This window comes from Meles meles, chromosome 17, assembly GCF_922984935.1.
Source record: "Meles meles chromosome 17, mMelMel3.1 paternal haplotype, whole genome shotgun sequence".
Taxonomy (NCBI): domain Eukaryota; kingdom Metazoa; phylum Chordata; class Mammalia; order Carnivora; family Mustelidae; genus Meles; species Meles meles.
The window spans coordinates 65,786,647-65,806,772 of NC_060082.1; the positions used below are offsets into that span (position 1 = coordinate 65,786,647).

At 41.0% G+C, this 20,126-nt stretch overlaps 1 protein-coding gene across 4 annotated transcripts in view; it reads left to right on the forward strand.

Moving 5' to 3' along the window:
* Positions 1-20,126, forward strand: part of VAMP4 (vesicle associated membrane protein 4) — a 50,754-nt gene that overhangs the window by 22,088 nt on the left and 8,540 nt on the right. For 2 of the 4 annotated variants that reach the window (XR_006815477.1, XM_045982108.1), the window contains exons 5-8: positions 5,521-5,640; positions 10,069-10,115; positions 13,156-13,206; positions 19,578-19,678. Coding sequence is in view for 3 of the 4 variants with exons in the window: in XM_045982108.1 (XP_045838064.1) it covers positions 5,575-5,640; positions 10,069-10,115; positions 13,156-13,206; positions 19,578-19,678 (265 nt within the window). In the remaining variant the exon portion in view is untranslated. Of the gene's footprint in view, positions 1-2,589; positions 2,776-3,154; positions 3,536-5,520; positions 5,641-10,068; positions 10,116-13,155; positions 13,207-19,577; positions 19,679-20,126 lie in introns of those variants that run through there. The other 2 variants (XM_045982109.1, XM_045982110.1) reach the window with 2 other exon arrangements.

Genomic DNA, 20,126 nt, shown 5'->3' on the forward strand with positions numbered 1-20,126 from the left:
TGGGGGAGAAGGGATTGCAGAGCTGCTGCTTATGAACTCTTTCCTTCCCAGTCACTGATAGATGAAAAATGGTATTTATTTTGACTAATGTTGAACAGTTGTTCACATGCTTATAATTGACTTGCATTTTTTTTTCCTGCCTTATGGGAACTGAGACAATAGCAGCAAAATACTGAAATCTGGAAAGTAGGTGAATCAGTGACAATTGCCTTAGCAGACTTGATACAAGAACCCTAAACAGGCCATGAAGCAACCCGATTTACACAGCTAAACCCTGTTCAAGGCTCAGGAATTGAAAGTGTAGGTAGCTCTGAGCCTGATGTGAGCTAAAAACAGAAGGAATATAGAGAAGTTGTCTAAGAATCAAATCCTCAGAATCCCTTCTCCAATCCAGTAGAAGCCCAGAGATTTAGTATTAGGGTAAAACAAAAGATCTCTAGCTCAGAGGACACTAGGCCCAGTTAGGGCGGAATGTCTGATGTTGAAAGAGATATGATAAGAAAATTCAGAGGACCGATATGTGAGTAATTGAAACTCAAGGAAGAGAAAATAGGGTAAAAAACCAAATACTTCAAGTTAATATTTAGTTATTTAGTTAGTATTATATAGACTGGAACCCTGTTCTGACCCTATATCCCTAGTGCAGTTTATATTCTTACACTTACTGGTGTATCTGATTCATCGTAACTGTAAAACGACATTTTTCTGAGCTTTCAGATATGTTGGGGATAGTCAAAGGGACTTTGTTTGGGTGACTAAGGGGTGGGGCTAGTGTTACCCCCCCCTCCCCAAGCAATCATACCAAAATGGTTGGCAGAACTGAAGAATTATAGTTAAAACCAAGAAGGGACACCTGGGTGGCTCGGGCTGTTAAGTGTCTGACTCTTGATTTCCGCTTGGGTCTTGATCTCTGCAGCCTGAGATTGAGCCCCGCCACCGCTGGGCAGCGGGGAGTCGGTTGAGATTCCCTTCCTCTCCCTCTGGCCCTACCCCCATTCGGGGGACTCGCTCTCAAATGTACAATATACATATAAATATGTGTATGTTTTATATATATATATATATAACATATATATAATATATAAAATAAAAAAAATTTTAGAAAGGAATTATTCGTAGAAGCTATGAAATGAGGTGCCCCTAAACTCAAAATCATGTCAAATTGTGGTTTAAGAAGGGCTCATTCTGGGGGCACCTGGGTGGCTCAGTGGGTTAAGCCTCTGCCTTCCGCTCGGGTCATGATCTCAGGGTCCTGGGATGGAGCCCCACGTGGGGCACTCTGCCCAGCGGGGAGCCTGCTTCCCCCTCTCTCTCTGCCTGCCTCTCTGCCTAGCTGTGATCTCTGTCAAATAAATAAAAATAAAATCTTAAAAAAAAAAGGGCTAATTCTGTAATTGCCTCAGGCTCGAATTGGCTAAGACACCAAAGCAGAGCAGCAGTCCATAACAAGCAGATTTACAGATATAAAATCAATTGTGGAAGGAAAAAAATAACTTTCGCGTCCTCTGTGGAGTCCGGAGTAGCCTCACCATCATGCCTAGGCAGGAAACAAACTTTAAGAAGCTTCCCTTCTAGGTCCAAGTCAGCCTGGGTCAGAGGAGTGTCCTCACAGATAGTGAGCGAGTCTAACACCAGGCTTTCAGAAGCTTCAGTTCGAGAACCCACGGTTCACGTTTCTCGGCTTCGCCGGCCAACTGAGTGAGAATCTCAAAGTAGTGCCTGGGCATCGTCATTTTTAAAGCTTTACAGGTGATTTCAGCTTTAGGTAACTGAGTTGAGAGTCATTGTCCTAGCAAGGCCTCCTTCAATTAGTTACAATGTTTTGACTTAAAAATACACTAACACTATCAGCAGGGCCTACTGGTATTAAGTGAGAAAGGTAATACAGATGATAAGGGGAGAAATGAGTAAAACAATCCAGCTGCGGTGTGTGTGGGAGGAATGGGTAAGTGGAACGAGAAAGGGAAAGCAAATCTGGAATCGTCTGGATTACTGCGCCCAGAGACTTCAGGATCCTAATTAAACCTCCAGGCCTGGGGGGTTGGCGGTGAAAGAGCACTGGAGTGGCCACACAGCGGTGATTGCCCAGCAGAAACCTGAAGGCTCGGGTGTCTGGACCTAGTTATTTCAGGTTAAAATAAGGATACGGGGGAAGAACACCGAGTCCTCGTCCCAAATCTGTCCAAAATAGCTGTGCAACCTCAAGTAAATCTCCCCTCCGGACCAGACGTTCCGAACGCCTGGAATGAGGAGACGGGGGTTTGCAACCCTCAGTATCTCCAGGCTCGTCCGGCTGCACCGATAAGCCGGGGGTCACACGACGTCCGAAAAGGCCCCAGGTGATCCAAAGCTGCCCTGCAGCTGCGAACCATGCTCCTCGTCGTCTCCTCGGCCTCTTTAGCCCCGGGGCATAGGCTGCGCACAAAGCACCACCTTCCAGACGCCCCCCGGCCCCGACCCGGAGCTCTACGCGGAACTCCCGCCACCCTGCGCGACTTCCCCGAGCTTCCTGCTCCTCCCCCGAACCTCCCCGCGCCGCTCGCTCGACTCCCTCGACCATCTCCGAGGCCTGGGCCCGCCCCCTCCGCCTGGCGCCAGGCCGCGGAGCACCGATCGGCTCGATGAGCGGGGGCGCTGCTGCGGCGGAGCGGCCGACGCGGGTCCGCGCCCACTGTGTCCCCCTCCCCGCTTGCTTCCTGCGCCTCCCACTCTGCCCCCCGCCCTGCCAGCGCTGCCCGCCCCGGAGAGCGGCCCGGAGCTCCCCGGGAGACGCAGGTACCGGTGCCGGCCGTCCCGACGGGAGGGGCTGCTGTGAGGAGGAAGGAAACGGAGGCGACGCCCCTGTTCCGCCGCCTCCCAACGTCCGCCTGGAGCTGCGGGACCGGCCTGGGGCGGGGGCGGCGGGGGTCGGGGAGGGACCCCCGGCTGGGGAAAGGCTGGGTTCGGGCCGGGAGTCGTGGGGAGCCACCAGGACTGGGTGTCCGGAGCGGGGGCGGTTGAGGGCAAGAAGAAAGGCAATTGAAGGGTGCTCGGGGGAGAGGGGAGAGAACAGTGGAGCGCGTGGGGCGGGCTGGGAAGAGTGGGAGGGAGCCTGAACGTGAGTGGGTACCTTGGGGCAGAAAGGACCAGAGTTAGAGCAGATGTCGGGGGACGTGGCCTGGTGCGACAGAGGGGGGGGGGGGAGGGCACCGAGCTACTTGCTGGAGGGGTTGGATTCGTCTCATTCTTGAAAGTCACGGGAGAAAGAGCGCCAACCCTGCTGCGTTGATGGTGACCAGGAGGTGAAGGGAGTCCTTGTAGTTTGACAGTTTTTGTGAATAACATCTCCAGGCTGTGCCCGTCCGAGTCACGTATTTCCGTGAAACTGCACCAGCCGAGACTGGTGGTGGAGAGGAGGAGGAAGAGTCGGAAGTGGGAATGGAGGCCGAGAAAAGGGAAACCTCTGCCCAGATTCAACCTTTTTGTGAAACGAAATATTTGGGGGGTTTAGTTTCCTCTGTAAAGCAAAAAAGAAGCCAACATTATTGAACAACAGGTTAGAAGTGTATTACATGTAAGCACTTAGCGAACTTACTGGCTCTTCAAAAGATACACACGACATTGTAACCGTATGATGATGACGTAAGAAGCATATGGTGACGTGACGTTTTTTAAATGGATTATATATTGCTGTTCAACCCTGTTGAAATACATCATGAAAGCTCTCTTACCTGTATATGTATCCACACACAAATCCCCGAATTCATGTGTATTTTTTGCAGGAGAATTTTAGGTAAAAATATATGCCTCAATTCTGAGCATTCTTTATTTTTTCTAGTTGTTTGGCACAAGTCATCAGTTTCCCTGTGGTTCATCGAGCATAGTTAATCTTGCTTGATGCCTTGCTGATATCTTTTCTGTTTGTCAGGCACTGGTTTCTTGCCTTCATGAGGCTGATCCTGGATTTATAGGACCTGATGATGGGGTTTGCTCATCATTAAACTTGTAGCTTTACTGAGTATTTCATAAAGATGTGAGTCTCCCTGGTTTTTGCCATAGGATATTAAAGCAGTCCCTTTGTTGGGTTTAAAATATAGATAATAACATGGGTATAATTAAAAGAAAAGCCTAGATTTTTCATTTGCTTCCTTTGTAATCTTTTTTTTCCTGTGTGCTATAACATTTTTGCATGAATGAATTATTCTGAAATCAAAGTATGAGGAATAAAATGGGCCAGATGTACGTGACAGAAATATTGTGTAAAGAACTCTAGAGCTGTTACTTACGTAGCAAGAATTTGTTTTTTGTTACAGATGGTTAAGTCTCTGTTTTGGAAGCGTTTCTTGTCAGAGAAAACTGTCAATTTGTTTTGATAGGCCGGCCAACTTAAAATATTGTTTTTATTTAGTTTATGAAACTGGACTCTGGGCTTGTATATAATATTAGCCAGCAAACTGTTCTCTAATTATACTTAAAGATCTTAGAGTTATTTCTTCTTGCGAAAAAGGGAAGAGGGCTGCTGGGTTGTTACAGCCACGTGGTCTTTCTAGAACAGAACAGGTTCTGTTAATAAATGTTAAAACTGATCATGCATAGCCATTGATTAATTTGAGCCCATGTTTCTGCCATTTTAATCAGTACACTGACTATTAGTTACTTTTCTTTACTAATCCTTAGTTCTTAGTTTCTTAGTGCCTTCTTTGAAGGAGTGTCCTAAAGACTAAAAGACAATACTGTAAATCACTGAGCAAAGTGTCTACCACATAGTAAAAGATAGGGTACCTTAGCTAGTCTCATTTTTCATCGATCTTCTAATCCAAGGTACTGAAAACTCAAATTTGCATGTCAACTTTTTCTCAAAATTTAGTAAACTGCATACTCAAGCATTTTCGTGGAAAATCACAATGCATATTAACATGTAAAAAGCTGTGAGACTTTCTCTAGCAATAAAATAAAAACAAAACAAAAAAACCCTGGCTCTGTTTAACCCACTATTTACTAAACTTAATCCCTTTTCTTGGAGCCTAGTGCTGTGCTTTAAAATATGATGTTATAACTTAGAGTATTTTTGCATGTATTAACCTGATTTGGCCATCCCAACTCCATGCAGAAGCCTAGAAATCACTATTTTACAGATGAAGAAACTGAATTATTATTTAATCAGCTAACTGAAAATGTGAAAACTGGGAGCGTTCTTCTGTCTTCTAATTCCAGGTTAAAATCTTAAAGCATTTAATGTCTCATTTTCACCTAATTTCCCCCCCTCCTAACCAATCTGCTCTTGAATTTTATAAAAACCTGCACTAATTTTCCCCACATGTTCTCTTTAAGAAGTTACATCCATTTCCTCGTAGTTTTATCTATTTTTAATGTATTGGGACCTGTCATGGAGGACAGGATCACCTGAAATGAACCAAATGGAAAGGTAGTAAAGTCCAAGAAATGAAGGAGGCTCTTTTGTGCAAGGCCTTGAACACTAGTGAAGTGATTTAGCTTCTACCCCAAAGTCTCAGATCGGATGAAATTTATTTTCTTTTCAAGGTGGTGAATACTTACTCTGCTGGGAAACAGAAGAGTGCTTCTTGAGTAAAAAGTATGCCTCCCAAGTTCAAGCGCCACCTAAATGATGATGATGTCACTGGTTCTGTGAAAAGTGAAAGGGTGAGTTTAGAATCTTAATTTTTCAAACAGATTCAAAATACGCTTTCATTCCTTTTGTAAATAATTTGTTTTAGAAAAATCTAAATATTCTAATTCTGGTTTTTCTTCATAGTAAATATTTTAAAGCATATGTTGCTTCGACTGGGGACTCAGTTGAATTCTACTTCCATTACTGATCAAACTATACTCACAGCTTCTTTCTAATCTTTCAAAGTGAATTTTATACAAATACACAGCATCTTATTCTGGAACCAAATATGATTGGAATTCAGAGTTTCTCAGATTTTCAAAGGTAGTTAAGTGCATATTCTAGAACAGCCATGTTGGCCTTTGGAGCAGCGCCTCCAAGTATATCAGTATTTCTCAGAGAAATGTCTGATTACCGGGGACCTGGGTGGCTAAGTTGGTTAAACGTCCAACTCTTGATATTGGTTGAGGTCATGATCTCAGGGTTGTGAGATTGAGCCCCAGGTTGGGCTCAGCTGCTGGGCATGGAGCCTGCTTAAGATTCTGTTTCCTGGGGTGCCTGGGTAGCTCAGTGGGTTAAAGCCTCTGCATCCTGGAATCAAGCCCTGCATAGGGCTCTCTGCTCAGCAGGGAGTCTGCTTCCTCCTCTCTCTCTCTCTCTCTGCCTACCTCTCTGCCTACTTGTGAGCTCTGTCAAGTCAATAAATAAAATCTTTAAAAAAAAAAAAAGATTCTGTTTCCTTCTCCCTCGTTAAAATAAAAAGGAGAAAAGAAATGTCTGGTTACTCTAAGTATGTAAGTAAGCATATAAATTAATTAGCTAACATCAGTTCAGGTCAGGTTTTCCTCCAAATAAGTTTTGGAGGAAACTTGCAAAACCTCTTGGTTTTCAGAACTTTTAGATTTTTGGAATTACAGATAAAGAATATTAGTTCTATAATTGTCTCAGAGTCCAGAGTAGTTTTTATATACCACTCAATTTCTATTTTATTCCAGAACAATCTTTTTCTTTTTTTTTAAAGATTTTATTTATTTATTTTAGAGAAAGAGAGCGTGCATGCACGGGGAGAGGCAGAGGGAGAAGCAGGCTGACACTGAGCAGAGCCCACTGTGGGCTCAATCCCGGGATCCTGGGATCACAGCCTAAGCCGAAGGCTGACACTTAACCAGACTGAACCACCCTCGCGTCCCTATCCCAGAACATTCGATGCAGATATGTGTAAATCTAGAAGTTATGCAGAATTTTGGAAGACAACATTTGATAGCAATGTCGTAGATAGATTACTTTTAGAATAAGTCCTCAAATATTTATTGAGGAAAGGAATTAGTGTTTTTCTTTTTTATCTAGCAACCCGAAGCCCTCGCTCACTTCCTGTCTCATTACTACTCCTTCATTTACTGATGCATTAATTGACCACCTCCTATTGTGCTAAAATCTGGAGGGCACAGTCTCTGCCCATATAGAGTTTATAGTCTACTTAATTTCACTTTACGCATTCCTTTTTTGTACAATTCTGAACCTCACTCACTCTTTCCAACAGCTTATGATTTAAAAGTATCTTTTAGTACAATACGGGAAACATTTGTCTTTTCCTTATTCTAACTCTCCCTAGTTTGTTTTTTACTTGAAAGGGGTAGAATCCACCAATAGACTATTTGCTAGGAAGCTTTTCAAAATAAGCTTTATGTATATACTTAAAATTATAATCAAATAAATCTTTAAAAAAATAGCAGTGCTATGAATTTTTACATACCGATTTTTGCATGAACATGTTTTCATTTCTTGGGTGAATACCTAGGACTGGAATTGCTGGCTTAGTTACTATGTCTAACCTTTAAAGAATTGCCAAATTGTTTTCCAGAGTAGTTGCACAATTTTTACATTCCCATCAGCAGCGTATGTGGATTCCACTTTCTCCACATTTCTCCTGCCAGCCAGTTTCTCCTCATCACTAATTTCTCCTCATCAGTTTGATTGTTCAATGCTTTTGTCCTAAAATTCATCTTTGTATTAATATTGCTAACCCTAACATTCTTTTCATTAGAATTAGAATGAAATTAGAATTTCATTCACCTCTTTTTCATCCTTTATTTGACATTCGTTTTAGGTGAATTTTTTTGTAAACAGATATTGGCTGAAATTTTTGGACTCGAATCATGTAGTTTTTACTTCTAATAGAAGCATTCAAACATTGATTTTGTTATGATAACTAATATACTTGGGATTTTTCTGTCTCAGCCAATCCCTCTGCTGGCCGTGAATGCCCTTCCCCCTCATCTTTGGCCCTTTGCTGTGGTTTGGATCGCAGCTTAAATTTCACGTCTTCAGAGTGATTTTTCTTGAAAACCTAATCTCGTTTAGTCGCCCTGTCACTTCCTGTCCTGTCACTGTTTCAGTTCTTGGCGTAGCATTTGTCACCATCGGATTTTTCTCTATGAGAGTTCGGACGTTAACTGTCTTGTTCAAAGCTGGTCCTTGCCTAGAACAGTGCCTAGCACATAGAAAGTGCACAAACGGGTTTATTAAATGAATATTAATACATTCTGTTTTCATTTTCTCACTGTTTGTGGTATGTATTACACATATAGTTCATTATATTTCTATGTTTTGCCTCTTTTCCCTGACTACTTTGGCAGATTGTTTTTCCTCCTCTCCCCAGCCCCAGTATCACTAGTTAGTTAAAAAATGTCCTTCCTTTCTCCTTCTCTCTTTTTTATTGTTAACTTCATATTTTAACAGTCATGTTTCGGGCGCCTGGGTGGCTCAGTCATTAAGTATCTGCCTTCGGCTCAGGTCAGGTCGCAGGGTCCTGGATCGAGCAGCACACTGGGCTCCTGCTCAGCTCTGCCCCTCCCCCACTCATGAACGTGCTCTCTCTAGCTTGCTCTCTTTCCCTCAAGTAAATAAATAAAATCTTAAAAAAAACCACAAAACAGTTATATTTAAATCTGTGTTCTCTCTCAACATACCAAAAACAACGCCCCCTCTGTTGTTTTACTTTCTCATTCTAGCCAGCCTCCCGCCTCCCCTACTCCTGCCCCAGGGAGGCGTGCCTCTCACTTTTACTTCTGCCCCTCACCCTTCCACTCCCAGTTCTCGGTTTTATTAGAACAAGTTTGGGCCCTTTTAAAGTCTTATACCTTTTCTCTTTCAGTAGCTTTAAGATACAGCTGACAGTCACATTATCATTTATTCAGATTTGACCACACATTTTATTAGACAACAGTTGTATCAATCTCTGTCTTAGAATGTTTCTTCTGATATAATTGCGTTTTTTGGCTGGCGAAATTCCTTGAGTAATTTTCTCAGAAAAGGCACATTGGTGTATTTGTTTCCTATTGCTGTTGTAACAAATTACCACAAACTCAAAACAACATAGATTTACCATCTTGTAGTTCTGGTGACCAGAAGTCCGAAGTGGGTCTTCCTGGGGTAAAATCCAGGCTCTGGCAGGATGTGTTTCTTCTGGAGGCTCTAGGAGAGAATCTGTCTCCTTGCCTTTCCCAGCTTCTAGAAGCTGCCCATGGTCTTTGGCTCATGCTCCTTCCACTGTCTTTAAACTCAGCAGTATAAGATCTTCTAAGTCCTCCCCTTCCCCCCCTCTTCCTCTCCCTGTCTTCTCTCTCTCTCCTTTCTCTCTCTCTCTCAGGCACTTCTGCCTTCCTCTTTTAAGAACTCTTGTGATTGTGTTGAGTCCACATGAATAATCCCTATTGATCTTCCCTTTTCAAGATTTTTAACTTAATCACATCTGTGGAAACAGTTTTACAGGTTTCAAGGATTAGGATGGGGATATCTTGGGGAGTTATTATTCTGCCTACAAGTTATATATTAAGTTCTTATATTCTGAAAAGGTCTGGTTGCGAGAGGGTGTGATCCTCTTCATCTTAAGGAAAATAGTTCCATCTTATAAAAGGTATAAAGTTGTTGTTGTTTGGCAGTTCTAATATGTCCGGAGGGTTATTTGTGAGTTATGAAGGTAGTAGATGGACTGTGCCAGCCATTAAACCCTTGTCTCCCGTCTTCTGTACTCCTCTCTGATGCTGGAATTGGCTTTGCAACTACATTTCTCCTCTGCCCTCTGGCTCCCAATTAGGTTCTGCCTGTAGAGAGATTGGAAAGCAAGAGGGAGGAGGACAAGGGACGTAACTTCTTTCTGATTGCCTCCAGTTCCTTATTCCCACCCTGGCTTCAGCAACCTTTCTGCCTTGTAGTCAATCATAGGATCTCGCTAATAGAAGCATTTTCATTGGAGGGTTAGCTTATTTGGTTCTGTCTTTTAGCTTTCAGTAAAGCACAGGTAAATCACTCTTCCCTCTGGCTGGAACTTTGGAGTTAAGAAATTTCATCAGGATAGAACTCCTTTCATTACTCATCCCTGAGAGTGTGTAAGCCTTCTGAATCTGAAAACTCAAGTCTTTTTCTTTTTCTTTCTTTCTTTCTTTTTTTTTTTTTGACAGAGAAATCTTCTGGAAGATGATTCGGATGAAGAAGAAGACTTTTTTCTGTAAGTTTTTTTGTTTGTTTAACAGCATTATTGGGGTATAATTAACATCTAAAATGCGTATAGAGTATATCAGCTTTGATACATGTACTGTACACCTGTAAAATCATCACCAAAATCAAGTAATGAACATAACCATCACCTCAGAAGTTTCCTCATACCACTTGGGAATCTGTCACCTCCCTAGTCTCAAGGCAACCACTGATCTGCTTCCTTCCTATCACTATAGTTTATATTTTCTAGAATTTGTGAAGTAAACGTCATCATGCAGTAGGCATTTTTTTTTTTGTACTGGCTTCATTCACTTCGTAATTTTGATACTCATCCACGCTGTCACACGTACCAGTGCTTCCTTTTTATTTCTGAGACGTGTTCCCTTATATGAATGTACTACGACTCATCCATCCTTTCACTTACTGATAGATGTTTGGAGTGTTCATAGTTCTTGCTATCAAGAGTAAAGCTACTATAAACAATCGCATACAAGTTTTGTGTCAACTTAAGCTTTCATTTCTCTTGGGAGAATACTTAGGAGTTAGTTGAATGGCTAGCGTATTTTTAATGGCTGTTTTCCAAAGTGGAAAATTGTACAAGAGTTCTAGTTGCTCTAAATCCTCATCAGTGGTATTATGTGGTCAGTGTTTTAATTTTAGCCATTCTTACAGGTATGTTGCGGTATCTCACTATAGTTCTAATTTGCATTTCACTAATGACAAATCATGTTGGACATCTTTTTTTGTGTGTATTTTGTGTATATCTTTTTTGTTTGTATCTTCTTTGATAAAGTACATGTTAAAATCTTTTGCCCGATTCTAAGTGTGTCTTCTTACTCAGTTGTTTATGTATTTAAGATACAGGCTCTTTGTCAGATGTTTTATAGATACGTACTTTCAGTCTGTAGCTTAATCTTGTCCTTTTCATAGCAGTATCTTTTGAAGATCAAACTGTTGATTTTGAGAAAATCAATTTATTACATTTTTTCGTTTATTGTTTTTACTTATTTAAAAATATATGCAAAACCCAAGTTCAGTAAGATTCTCTCCTATATTTTCTTCTAGGAGTTTTATAGTTTTGGCTTTTACATTTAGGTCTGTAATCTGTTTGAAGTAAATTTTTGTATATGGTTGAGGTAAGGGTGAAGAATGAATTTTTTTTTTCTTTTTGGCATTTGGCTATCCAGTTGTTCCCCCACAATCTGATGAAAAGATTATCCGTTTCCCATTGAATTGCCGCCATACTGTCAGTTAATTGACGTGATCAGTTCTTCACAGTTACAATTAGAAAGGGCTGTGATTAGAAAGGGCTGTGTCCCTACAGACCTAGATTTGTATTTGCAGAGTCAGGAAGGCGGGGTATTGTTGTGGGAGTTTTCTCTGGAGAAAATGTTAATGTTAATGTTAAAATGTTGCAGAATTTTTGTAGAGGCTTTTCCCCCCAAGTAAAAACATAAAAAGTCATTGACAGGTGTGGAGCAGTGAGCGAAAGGAGCCTGCGGGACAGGACGCAGATCCATGAACAGGAAATTGTATCGCTTTGACGAGGTCAGAGGAAGTGCCAAGATAGTTTCCTACATGTGATAAGATTTCCAAAGAGTCACAAAGCTAATTGCACGGTGCCAGTTATGGTGAAAAGCCTTAGAACTAGAGCAGTAGCTGCCTGTCAGAATGGAACTTAGGGTCAAACAGAAGGGCAGAAGGTTAAATAAGTGATTCCCTCCTTGGAAGCTGGATACCCTTGTGAGAAACACTCTGTCTTCAGACCAGCAGCGGACTGCTGAAAGTCTGCTCCCGAATAACGTGCATCTTTCAGAGGGCCTGACAGCCGGCGGGCACACTTGCTCAGAATGTAGCTTCCATATCCTGTGTTTCTGTCTGGGTGTTGAAAGGGAGACAGAACAAATACGTTTTTAAAAAAATTAATCAACACCCAAGTTTATAGCAGCATTATTCACGATGGTCAAAATTTGGAGCAATCTAACTGTCCACCAGCAGGTGAATGGATAGAGGGTACATCGCCGCAGTAGAATACTACTTGGCCTTTATTACTCGGTCTCAGAAGGGAAGGAAATTCTCACACATGTTACAACATGGATGAACCTCAAAGGCCTTATGCTGAGTGGAAGAAGCTGGTCACGAAAGGATAAATTTTTACATGATTCCACTCACGTGAAATACGTAGAGTAGACGAATTCATGGAGACACAGAAGTAGAATGGAGGTTGCCAGGGGCTAGGACGAGGAGGAATGGGGAGTTAGTGTTAATTGGTACTGAGACTTTTTTTTTCTTTTCTAATTTTTTTTTTAAAGTAAGCGCTACACCCAACATGGGGCTCAAATTCATAACCTGAGAGCAGGAGTGACTTGCTCTACCAGCTGTGCCAGGCACCAGATCCTACTTCTTAAAATTTTTGTGGTTTATACCTTATTCTCTATCACATAGAAATAATAATTACTCAAAACATCCAAGTTTTATTTCCAGAATATTAAAATGGTTGAAATGACACAACACTTGACTAAGAACTGATTTGAGAAATGTTGGTATTTTCGTAGACTCTTGGATTTCCCTTTAGCTTTGTTGATAAATTTAAGATGAGGAATGAGAAGAAAAATACTAGTGTTTTGAATGGCTTTCTCTTTACATCAGTTCCTGATAATCAGCATTTTATGATAACCTAATTTGAAGGTGAATTTATGTTCTGTAGTTGACCATAAAGCTATTCATAGTCACTGGCACTTGACTGTTAGGATGTTTCAGAGGTTAGTGATTAGAACAACCTGTGTATAAACAAAGGTTATATAAACCCTATTTTCTCTGAAAATTTTAACATTCGGAAGAATTAGGTTAGTTGTTGCCAGCACCAAGTACCAGTAAAGTACAGATGTGATTACATATCATTCAGTTGCAGCAATACCAGTAAGATGTGGTTTCTTACAGTAAATGACTGATCCGTGTTTAGAGTTGGGCTTGACTGTGTGTATGTGTGTGTTTTCTATTTTTTTTTTTAATGCTCTCATTTTAAATATGTACTTGTATTTCGTTTTCAGAAGGGGACCATCTGGACCAAGATTTGGACCTAGAAATGATAAAATTAAGCAGTAAGTTTCTGAGATACTCATTGGCTTAAGTGATTATCCTATTTCTATGTGGACTGAGGGTTGGCAGTCTGCAGCCTGTGAGCCAAATCTGGTCGCTGCCTATTTTTGTGAATAACGTTTTACTGGAACACAGCCATGCCTGTTTGTTTGAAAGCAAACTGTAGTGGCAGATTTGAGTAGTTGTGACAGAGACCTCGTGGCCCACAAAATCTGAATTATCTATTATCTCTCTGGCCCTTTACAGAAAAAAATTGCTGAGCCCTGATATAGACTAACTATAACTACTGGATTGTAAAAACCCAATAATTCTTTTTATTTTTGCAAAATTACCTCTAAATAATGGCTAATGTAATCCAGTTCCTGTGTTGGTTTTTCCTAACTCAATTATTTTCTGTCAAATCCATTTATTTAGCATAATCTCAATGTGCTTTTTGGTTTTAAATCTATTGCTTGAGTCCCATTTTCAGAATTAATAGAAGTAATATAGATTTAGTTTTTTGAAGCACAATATTTTTTATATTTTTTCAGAATTTTTTCATATCTGTTACTTATCCTAATTCCTATATTGATCTAAGATTTATAGATAGCTAAGTAGTTTTCAGGGTAAAGCTTTTTCTGTGTATGTTGGTAGTGGTAGGTTGGTGGGTAATGCTATCGTAAATGTACCTGATGTTAGAGGGAACAGTGAAGTAGCCCTGGAAACTGACTGAGTTTTGAGGACTAGTCACGGACAATAAACTAAATGGCCTGGACTCGGATCTGAGGAGGGATAGTCCCTGCTCTCTTCAGGATATGGCTGGTGCCCAGTGGGAAGGTGCTGTAACAGAGAATCAAGCTATTGGTCAGATACTCAGGCTTTAGTCAGGTAGCTGTTGGTGTGAAAAAAAAAAAAAAAAGTCCACATTTGATCTAATCCTAGCTAATGGATTCTGTAATACAGAACCAGGGTTCCAGAAAACTGATTTGACTGCTAGACAGGATGTTTTCATTTTCTCTTGCTATATAACAGATCTCCCCGAACTTAGCAGCCTAAAACAACACACATTATCATCTCACATTTTCCGTGGGTCCCGGAGTTTCACTGCTTAGGTGGGCCCTCTGCATGGGGTCTCACAAGCCAGAAATCAAGGTTGCTAGGGCTGGGATCTCAGTCGAATCTCCTGATCAAGCTCAGGTAGTGGTTGCCAGAATTAGTCTTGCAGATGTACTCATGGTTCTTGCTCCTTCAAGGCCAGCAGAAGAGAGTGCCAGCTGCCGCAAGGCTCTGATCTGGCTTGTAAAGATACAATGAGCTACTTAAATTCAGGCAGTTCACTATATATGTAGAGTAACCAGACTCTCTGGGGTCTTGTCCTACACACCAAAAATGATGACTCCGAAACAAAAGGGGCTGCACGGCTGTGACAGGAGTTGTAGGATGCCCTGTGACAAAGGAACCAGTTCGGCACTGAAGCTCGGTGCTTTGTGGTCCACACATAGGGCCTGCGGAAGAAGCTTCTGTACATCATCAGAACCTGGGAGGTGGTAAGAAATTGTCTTGTGACAGTTTTCTAGGGAGATGAGTGGGAGATGGCCTCACAGGCCATTCATCTTGTGTTCTGGGAGGATTGCGAAGCATTCGGGGTCACGGGGATGCCATGGCAGAGCTGTTCCTCTGCACTGAGGCGAAGTGACTTCCGTACCCACCCACGTAGTTCGTGGGCCTGAACTGCCCGGCGAAGAGGACTCCACGGATGACACACTTGGTTTTTGTCCTGTCAGTGTGCTTTGTTCCTGTCTGATATCCTCCTGCAGAGTGAGCCTAGTACCAAGTGTGGCTTATTGAGTCTTTTGAAAATGGTTTTCCAGATGAACCCAAACCACTCCTGGGCATCGAAGACAAAGTGTCTGTGTTAGCACATGCCAAGCACATACACACATGAGTGTTTATGTACAAATTAAGGAGCACAATATCTTTGGTGATCACAGAATTTTAGAAGAGTAGGGATTATTGAGTAAGTATAACAGTTCTCACTCTAGAGCCAAGGGTTTGCCAGACTGAGAAGGTGATCAGTCTCCAGAACATACGTATTCAGCCTCGTGGGCCCAAACTCATGAATGCGTATTTCATCAGGGCACGACTCAATGTGTGCGCCCTAAATGGCCTAAGATGGCAGAGCGCAGCCTGCCCCGCAGCTTGCCCGTGGGCGAATACCTGGTATTAGTCGAGTAACCAAAATTGCTAGCACCGGTGAGTTTCTTAAATTGCACTGTCACTACTTAGTTTGTGACGTTGAGAACAGGGTATGTCCTGCTGCGGGGTCAGCAACTTTGTGGCTTTATTTCAGCTTGATTGGCATGTTGACACCAGATTATTCCCACAAAAGTACTCAACATCACTTTTTATGGAAGAATTTTTTGGTGAAGGATTTGAAATATTCACATGCCTATATAAAATGTATGATTCTCTTTGGAACGTTTTCTCTGCTTTTCAGTTAAATTATAGCTTTATAAATGCACTTCTAGTGAATTATAGGCATCCTCTGCTGGGGTAGGGAATTTCCCAACTATAGTTTTGGTCCAGTCGGTTTAACTTTATAAAAAAGGTCCCCAAGGAATGTTCCATGATGCAACGGAAATATATATATAGTTGCAAACATACAGCATAACTTTAAACCTTCTTTACTCAACAATACCTTATAAAGCCACAAGATGGGGGTGTTAACTATGAAAATAAGTTTTTTTTCTTCAGAGTACTTGTTGCAGAACATGATTTTTCTTTTCCTGATAGAGGATCATTGACATTAAGCACATGCTAAGTGTTAGGTGTTGGTGCTAAGTGTTTAAAAACATTGTTACATCTAATTCTCACAAGTGAGAGGTGATCATTTTCATTGAAAGGCAAGAAAGTATGACTCAGGGAGCTTGCCGTGGACACCACTACCCCATGCCGTTCCCTGTTGATGATCGGAGGGGGGCATCGCAGGAATGCAGGTGCTGTCACGCCCTAACGGTGATTCAAATCAACACTGGAATAGCTTTTCCTTTCTGTATATCTTTATCTTTTCCTGGGTATGTTCTCTCTTGTGTCCTTCTTTCTACCATTTGACTCTCCTTTAACCGGAAATGACATAAATCTCCACACCCTCCTTTACAAACTTGTTTTTCTTTGAGTTCTTAGTTGTCTGTTGTAGTCTACAGCATCATCTCCTGACGCTCAGTTGCTCAAATTACAAACCTCTCTACCCTTTTCCTGCTTCTACCCTTTCTTGCCCCAACGTCTTCACTAGTGTCCAGTTAATCACCTGGCGCCTGAAGTATCCCCTTCTCTTACATATTATCCCTTAGCCTAGAACTTTCCCTGTCAACCTCCTTCGTTACTCTGCCCAATTCACACTTACCCCTTGAAACTCATTGCCAGGATCTTGCTGCCATCTCTGTCGGGTCCGGACCGCACAGCTGATGCCGCAGCTTCCTTCCATTACGCCACGCACTGCGCCGCGGTAGAATCATGGATCCCGGTTTTCCCCGGTAGACTCTAATCTTCCTGAAGATTGGACTTAAACCCTCACATTGGTGTCCTCAATAAAAAGTGTAATAATAACTCCTTAATAAATTTTTTTTTTTTAATGAAAGAATGCCTATTTCTACCAGGCATATTTCACATGAGCTACGAAATAAAAGGATGAGTAGGACAGTCTCTGCTTTTAAGGCATTTAAAGTATAATAATAAGGATAAGATCAACATAAAACACAAGTAGAGATCAGTATTGTAACTGCTATGAAAATGTGTAATATCATGGGAGATGCGTTAGCGTTTGTTTTTAAAGAATTATCCTTTATATTAAAATATAAAGGATAATGTTTTATAAAAGTTGCATTCTGGGCACGAGAGCATCTTGAAATACAGAAACACAATTATGAGATTTTCCATTCAATAAAGGTTTTACAATAGAGGGCTTAAGAGTGTTATACCAGCGGACGATACTATGTGAAAGAGAAAGTAGCAATTTGTTAGTTAATCCTTAGCAGAAAAAATAAAATGTTGGTTGATTTCTCTTAGAGATTTATTACATGTGTGCCATGTTGTTGAGGTAGTACCCCTAGGTTTCTGACAATCTAGTAAAAATTAATCTGGAATTCTATGGGTTCTGTCCCAGTTAATCTGGGACAAAAGACCATGAGGTCTTTTGCTTATGGGGATTCTAGGACCATAGTTAACTTCTTCAGTTTTTTTATTTTTGTTTTAAAATATGTAGGGCAAAAAAAATAAATAAAATAAAATGTGTAGGGCATCAGTATCCATAATAGCCATGATCTGATCACGTGGAGGGGTGCCGTCTGTGTCGCCCACACCCACCCTGCAAGACTGCCTTACTGTAGGCTCTTGTCATCTCTTGCATATGACAAAAAGTAACCACCTTGGGAATTTCAAGATTGGTCCTCGATGAACAATAGCCATATCTCTGTTTTAGTTCTCAGCCTCTACGTTCCCTGCCTTATATCTTCCTCAAGTAACTGGGTATGCTTTGCAGGACTTATACCCAAATTGTTGGCTTATTCAACAAATGTTCACTGAACAGGTGCTCTTGCCCCAGGCACTGTTGCTGATTTGGGGACTGCAGAAGTGAACAAAGTGGGCAAGGCTTCAGTGTTCATCAAGCTTAGCTTCTAGTGGGGGAAAGGCAGGAAACAGTATGTACTTGGACGTAGTGTTAGATGCGTTCAGTAGAGAAATGGGACAGAGAGACAGGCTGTGTCACAGCTCTGAAGGTTCATTCAGGGCACTCATCCACATTTGAACCTAAGTTCCATGGGAGCTGGGATTGTCTGCTTTGTTCAGTCCTGTCGTAAAACAACACACAGTGGGGTGTCATTGATTACTGAACACATTAATTGCTTAAGTGTTTGTGCCATTATTCTTATATAGGATGAACATCTTCAGCTCTTTGTTTAGGTGATTAGAAATTGCAGCAAGCCATCTTAGGGATTCAGAGGCTTTTTCAGATCTTTTTGGACAGAAAAGAGTTCTGCGTGTTGTGGCTTGGTTGTACTTCAGTCTGATGTCCTTCTGTAGGATCTATGTGGGCAGCACAGAATTCTGGGGAGCTGTGGTGAGCCCTGAAGTCCATGTGTGGATAATCAGAGGGTTTACACCTAAGAAGGAGGGACTGTCATAAAATATAGTAATTGCTACTTGAGTCTGAGACTACTTCTGAACCCACCTATGTCTAAATGGGTCTTCATTTTGATTTTAAAGCAAACTTTGAAGATATAGGTCTTCAAAGAGAAGACGTAAAACTCTTAAAATTATGCATCCATACCTCACCCCTGACTCACTGGGGAATAGAGGGCAGAGACAAGGTGTATATTGTGAGGTTTTATCCAAAACAGTGTAGGTGGTAATTGACACAATCCTTTCTTCCCCAATTAGAAACAACAATTGAATATCCTCCTATATTATATGTGTGTGTTTATGTATGTTTTATATATAGTTGCTAGCCCCTAATGTAGTATATTTTAAATATTATTTGAGTAGTAAGAACCATGAGTTCACTTTATTTCTCCTTTTAAATATTTCACTGGCATGGCCATTTTATGAGGTAATTTAAAATAATTTTTGTCTAGGAGAACAGAGGAAAACTAAATACTAAATTATTAAACATTTCTGTGTTTGTGTACTCAAGGTAAGTCCTGAGTGAGAGGAGGCAGCTAAGAACCAATTAGATGAATGAATGAATGAAGATTAAGTCTTCAGTAAACAGTCTGAAATTTGTTTAGAACATGCGGAAATTATATTTTCATTTTGAAAAACAGCGAAAAATGTTTCCTCTCTCCTCCCTCTTGGGTGCTTCAGAACGTTCCCGGCTGTGCCTGTCTTAAGCCTGTTTATTTAAGAGAAAACTGATGAGCAGAGAACAGTTAGTTACACCTGGACCCTCAGCGTACATTTCCAGCTTGGAAAGCGAGTACTGTCATAAGCTAATCGCACCCCCGGGCAAACTCCTTTGTTAGCCTTAGTGTGTAACCTGCAGCAGAAGTAGGTTACAGCCGCATCCGTGGGATGGCTCAGTAGCCTAAGGAAAAGAACATGAAAGTGATTACTTGGAGTCAAGCTATTTGACTAAGATCTGCAGTTACTGAACACTAGGAATTTGTAGGGACAGGGCTAACCTATCGTTAAACTAAATATGACTTTCACTTACAGTATCTTTAATTTCTTGAGTACTCAAGGCCACAAATGGAAGGGCCGTGCTACCTAGCCCTCGCTTAAACATTTTATAGTTGAGTATTTTTCTGAAAACTTGCTGTTTTCTATCATGGAATTTTTCTGATGAACATTTATAAATGCTCAAAAGAAAAAATAATTTTTAATCTTTCTTTTAAACTAGTGTTCAGAATCAGGTGGATGAAGTTATTGATGTCATGCAAGAAAATATTACAAAGGTAATTGAAAGAGGGGAGAGACTAGATGAACTACAGGACAAATCAGGTACAGATACTTCATATATTTCTTGATATTATTAATCTGTGTTGTGATAGTTTATTTCTCCTTCCATTTCTCTAGCCAGAGTTTAGGAATCGTGGTTTAGGAAAATGATACTTGGTTCTTAAGTTTGTGATTTTAGTATTTTAACTTTAGCTGCCTTTACTTGAATCACCTTATTGCAATAATTGTTGGGTTGAGAATGGAAAATTTTTAAATTTATTGTTGAACAGTTAGAGTAGAATTCTTTTTTTTTTTGCCTTATTATGTTAACGAGCACTGTATTTCGTATGATCTCAAGAAGGAAAAGTCTGATCATTTCTTTTCAACACTTATGTCAAACTTAATCTGATATTTTTATCTTGGGCTTTTTCTGATAACTTAGTAACGTTTCTTTATTGACAGATGTTAGTTTCTGTACTTTTAACAGTTACTGGCACATGTTCGCTTCTCA